The sequence below is a fragment of the Bufo bufo genome, chromosome 6 (assembly GCF_905171765.1).
Source record: "Bufo bufo chromosome 6, aBufBuf1.1, whole genome shotgun sequence".
NCBI lineage: Eukaryota > Metazoa > Chordata > Amphibia > Anura > Bufonidae > Bufo > Bufo bufo.
The window spans coordinates 332245660-332251659 of record NC_053394.1 but is presented as its reverse complement, the minus strand read 5'-3'; the positions used below and the strand labels follow the sequence as shown (position 1 = coordinate 332251659).

Below are 6000 nucleotides of genomic sequence, written 5' to 3'. Positions count from 1 at the left end.
AGCAATCAACAAGATGACATGTTCTAGCCCCCTAAGGGGGCTAAAATTTGTTCTGTAAAAAGTTGGAAAAAAAAACATAAAAAATTTAATTCCCTCCCCTTTTCCAATTTTACATAAAAAAACAATCAATAAAAAAATAAACATGCATCAGTTATCGCTTTGTCCAAAAATGTCAGAAATATTAATGTCTGTACGCCATAACGGGAAAAAATAAAAACACGCAATTCGCCTTTTTTTTTTAGTCCCCCCAAAAATGAAAAGTGATCAAAAAGTCGCACTCCAAAAATGGTACAAATAAGGCCTCATGCACACGACCGTGCCGTTTTTTGCGGTCCGCAAACCGCGGATCTGCAAAAAACGGAAGCCGCCCATGTGCCTTTCGCAATTTGTGGAACGGAACGGGCGGCGGTCAATATAAATGCCTATTCTTGTCCGCAAAGCGCAGACAAGAATAGGACATGTTATATTTTTTTTGCGGGGCCACGGAACGGAGCCACGGATGCGGACAGCCGCATCTTTCCGGCCCCATTGAAGTGACCCAAACAACGGCCGTTTGCATGAGGCATAAAAGAGACAGTTCGTCCCACAAAAAACAAGCCATCATACAGATCTAAGTATACAAATTTTAAAAAGTTATGGCTGTCAGAAAATGGGGAAGCAAATGATTTTTTTTTTAACGGTATCACTGTTGACCTGCAGAATTAGGACATCATGTTATTTTTAGAGTACAGTGAATGCCGTAACTAGGGATGAAACATCCGAAGGCGATTCGCATAAAACTTTGTTCTAATATTGTACGGAGATAGCGCACTGTACAGTGTTAGAATATATTGCCTCCCATGAGCCAAAAATTGCTTTGTGAAGTCTTGCGGGACTTCGCGCCATAACTTCATATAGCAATACGTTTGGCTCATCGTAACCAATACATTCTAATACTGTACGGAACTCCTGCTCTCTACAGTATTAGGCTACATGCACGCGACTGTATGTGTTTTGCGGTCCGGAAATTGCGGGGGAAAAAAATGGATGACATCCGTATGCCACCCATTTTTTTTTGCAGATCCATTGTAACAATGCCTAAAACGGATAAGAATAGGACATTTTCTATTTTTTTTTGCGGGGCTACGGAACGAACATACTGATGCGGACAGCACGCGGTGTGCTGTCCGCATTTTTTGTGGACCCTTTGAAATGAATGGGTCCGCATCCTATCCGCAAAAAAAAAAAAACGGAACAGACACGGAAACAAAATACGTTTGTGTGCATTTAGCCTTAGAACTAAGTTTTATGCGAATTAACTTCGGATGTTTCATCCGAATTCGATTCGCTCATCCCTAGGCGTAACACCAAAAAAAAAAAAAAAAAAAAATTTGGCTGAATTGTGGATTTTTTTCAACTTCACTCCATGAAGGATTTTTTTCCTATACTAAACATGGTAAATTAAATGGTGCCATTAAAAAAATATAACTTGCCGTGCAAAAAAATAAGCCCTCATATGGCTTATGTGGACAGAATTTTTATTTTTTTTATGTTTTTGAAATGCAAAAACGAAAATGGGCTTCGTCATTAAGGGGTTAGATCACACAATAATTCATCATTACATAGAGGTGGATAAAACAGAATTTATTGAATAAACCTGGTAATAAACGCCTAGCTTATCCATACAAGATACACATTTACATAGCATTTAAATGAAATATCTGATAATATAGAAAATTTGGGCTTCTTTTAAGGACGCAGCCGTGAAGCAAACCCAAAAAAATATCATAAACACACACATTTAAATAGGACTACGGACATTTGTGTAGAAAAATAGATGACTCCAAGACAGACACAATGGGATTTGCATTTGGTGGCGCATTGTCTTTGGACACCAAGGGAGTTTTACAACTGACAAAGATAGGGGGGTGCAGGATATATGTGAAAAGGCTGCATAACACACACCATGTCATAACTGCAACCCAAACGGATGAGGGTTGGTCTTGTACAGATGGAGCAGAACTGAGTTTATCTTTTGACCCAGCTTCTTAGATTGTGTTATCGGTGGCTGTGGGTAAACCTATAGTTTTCTACAATGCAAGTATTAGATGACAAAGCCAGCTCTGCTACATTTAAAATGGTACACCAACACAGATAATGATCATAGAGAGCAACATGCAAAGGTCGTAGCTAGGCCTCCCATTCACACAGGGCAAATCTTACATTTGGTCCTGTATCTAAATACCCTTGCCAAGGGTTGGCGCTGCCAGAACACAGCACCCAGGGCAACGTGATGCTAAAGCATATCTATAGCCAACACTTGACGCGATCATTTCCGTCCCTTGATGGGTTACGTGCTGGATTAAAGGGTTCACCTAAATTTAAAATCGTCTTGTCAGCATGCTGAAGATCTAGAAGGTGGGACCCCCACCAATACCCTGAGAGATAAGATCCCGCTACTCACATAGTGGTTAGATCTCTTCGGCTCTGCCATTTCAGATATCACAAGAAAGGCATTGATTTCATTGGTGTAACAGCTTGTGCATTTTCGTGGTGCTAGGACCCATTGATTGATGAAGTTCCCAGCTCCCAGGACCTTAAATTGTATTCTTTAGAAGCACCCAAGACTCTGAAGCAATATCTGCAACTTTGGCCATGTTGTATTTTGCTTCCATGCATCTAAATTCTTAAGAATGATCCCTTTTACCATGTCTTGTAATTAAAGGTTAGGAAATCTTGGGGGAATTTTTTTTAACAATCGCGCTTTACTCATTTTGGGCTAAAAAGATTTTTTTCATTTGGTCAAAATTAAAAATTTTCAGCCATTTTTGAGTACGGGGGTTAAAAAAATAAAATAAAAAATCTGACTGTTTTCAAAGTATCACCTCTCATTCCCGTCAGCTGATGGCTCATGTGAAGCCTTATCTGTGATCTCCTGACCTCATTATAGCTAAACAGAGATCAGAGACAATTCTTCACATGATCCATCAACTGACAGAACTCAGGAGGGACAGTCTGCAAATACACTGATTTCTAACCCCTATAACTCAAAAACGGCTGAAAATGTTTAATAATGTCCAACTAAAAAATTCTTTTTAGCCAAAAATGAGCAAAAATGCAATCATTTAAAAAATTATCCCAAAGGTGTCCATAACCTTTAAAGACTGTTCACACAATTAGTAACCTACCAAATTTAAAGAACAGTAAAGCTAAAGTCAGATCTCAGAGTGAAACATGTATGTGAACCATTTTGCATAGGAACAGTACAGCACATTTCATTTTTCCTTTACGGCCATCTTTACATGACTGGTCTGGTACTTCAGGTCTCCGCCCAGGAACAAGAGGCCAGTTTCCCACAATGCAATGCATCTCATTAGCTTCATCCATTGTGAGTAACAGTTTTTAACTGAGCGTGTTTTCTTCCTGGATTTCTGATCTACTATTCTCCATTATTAGTGAAGGGACTTAGCAGCAGCCATTTTACACAAGGACACAATTAATTTCAGCTAAAAAAATGAGGACAAATGTACAACAAAGGGAAAGACATTAAAAATAACATGCACAGGAGCAATGTGATGTCTTGTGCTGCCATTTTGGTGTAGTTCGGTCTCTTAGTCTTTGAGTCTCAGCCATATTAAGAAGTTCATATCTTATTACTAGTAGATTTCCATCTTCAGAACCAAGACTGGGCTATCAGATGACTGTATGTGGTCTGCCACCATGTACCCCTAGCAGTGGTTACAAACGGGCAGAGAATTATTTGGATGATATTTGCTTGTGACAGCAGTTCTTCCATGTTTCTTATGTCTTGTGAACTCTTATGTGAATGGTTTGGTCCACCAGGTAAACAATATGGCAAATCCATATCTCACAGGGGTTCAGAAAAAAGTTTTTCATCTATATATTCTTCTACTATAATCCAAAGTCCAAGTTGGTGGAAGAAATCACAAGAGACACAAGACAAGGTAGAACCCCCGCTTACAAGCTTTCGACAGCGGTGACAGATGCAGGAGTGGAAGAGCGTGAGGTGGCACCAGATGACCTCTCAATGCCAGGACTAAGCAAAATGGGTTCTGAGGGTTTGGGTACTAAGGAACGGACAGGAGTTAGTGCCTTGGAAGGACCATGTATGTTCTGGCCACAGATACGATGATGCTTTTCCCAGTCTTTGTGCTGGCAGAATGATCCGCAGTATCGGGCAATGTTACACCCGCTGCAGGTCTCGCTGGCTTTCCGACCACAGTTCCAACAGCTCTGCAAAGAAGCATAAAAGGACTGTAAGATCATAAAACTACAAGGATTAGGCAACTATGTAAAAGCTCCACTTGGTTATTAAATTATCACCAACCCTAGTCATAGTGAGCAGTCATAAAAAAGGTTTCTACAGGGACATGACATATGATACTTGCCCTTCTTACTCCTGAGCTTAGCATCAATTTAGCCCTGAACTGAAGACCTGAGTAATCGGGAGACTGGTTGGTATGGGCGGCCTGCATAACAACCCTTGAAAGATACTGTCACAGCAACCAGTCTGTCCCAAACAGCTCAGTTGGTCAGATAAGAAAGATTGGCACTGAAACCAGATTCCTCATCTTGGCTTACATTCATCCCATAAACGCTTCCCATTCCATGAAAATTCAGTCTGCTAGCTGCTGCCACAAGGTGGCGCTCACTGCATTTATAGTTATACAATCTTCATTAAAATCAATAGCACCATCAACAGTGGGGAATTTGCCCACTGGTGCAGGAGTGGTATAATTCACCCAAACATTAAAACTTGCTCAGCAATTTTCAGGTGTCTATTTACACCTTCTTCTCCATTTAACTACCCCTCCCTATGTTATAATCACAGCTAGTCAAATCTATGGGCAAGAAGAAAGAAGATGGGGTGAGATTACTGCTCCTCCCAAAGAGAATGGGACATTTTAGCCCGTTTTGGTCCATTCTACAGATTAACCAAAGTTCACCACTGTACAATGCATTAAACTTCTGATGACATGAAGGCTAAAACCCCTACAATGATATCTAGAGAAGAAGGATCAGGAAGACGAGTCCATTCCATACCTCCGTTGACTCCTCCTGCTCATTTACTACAAGGATGGCGTCTTCGGTCGCCCTCCTCTTGGTATCTGCAATAGTCTGCTCCATTCTGGCTCTCTCTGAAGCAATCATCTCAAATGCTTTCTGTTCGGCCTCAGATACTGCCTTCTGTACCTCGGACATAGCCTGTCGCTTCACCTCATTTACAGCTTCTTCTGTGTAGAGAGGAGGAAAGTCACATTTACTGTATTAATATTGTAAGTGGGAAACGTTCTGTATAAATATAATTAATAGTATTTTCACCAAAAATACTATTCTATTGACGACTTAAATGGCAGTATAATAGGCAATGCACCATACCTGCTTTCCGCCAGATTTCTTCAGTCACATAATTTCCTCCAGTTCGGCTTCCAAAGTCCCTCTGAGAGTCTGCATGGAGGAAAGTATAGGAAATTATTCTACGTCAACACCCTCCATCTTGGACCCCACTGTGTACATTTGGTAGGCACCTAAGGGATCATCTTATTCATCTTCTCAGACTTAACATTTGTAGGGTTGCGGAGGAATTTGACCTTTATGCTTCTACCACATAGTTGGTGGCTACCAGGGAGAAAGGGAATCGAAAATGCTAACTGAGAATTGTGCCCTCGCATTTATGTCAAAGGAATGGGCAAAATGAGAGGTTATCCAAATTGTAAAAAAACTTTCTAATTTCAGCTCTGAACGCAGAGATGATGTATTATTATTATATACTACTGAGTTAGGCTATTTCCATGATGGATACATCGTCTGACTGATGGAATTCACTGGTCTTTTCAGATTCCATGAGGGTCTCTGTATTTTTTGACAGCAAGAAAATTGCTGCTTGTTCCAGTGTGAGTGTGACAAAAGCTGCATGACAATAAAACCTCAGAATTGGTAAATTGAGTTTTAGTAGTATATACAGTATACCATGGAGGCAGCTCATGTGGATGGTGGACT

General features: G+C 40.4%; 1 protein-coding gene across 1 annotated transcript in view; it reads right to left on the bottom strand.

The window, feature by feature from the left end:
• Nucleotides 1-1608: 1608 nt before the first annotated feature.
• CBFA2T2 (CBFA2/RUNX1 partner transcriptional co-repressor 2) overlaps nt 1609-6000 on the bottom strand; it is a 35997-nt gene continuing 31605 nt past the window's right edge. Inside the window, 3 exon segments of the mRNA XM_040436626.1 lie at nt 1609-4233; nt 5044-5234; nt 5380-5448. Coding sequence (XP_040292560.1) covers nt 3958-4233; nt 5044-5234; nt 5380-5448 — 536 coding nt within the window. The 3' untranslated portion in view covers nt 1609-3957.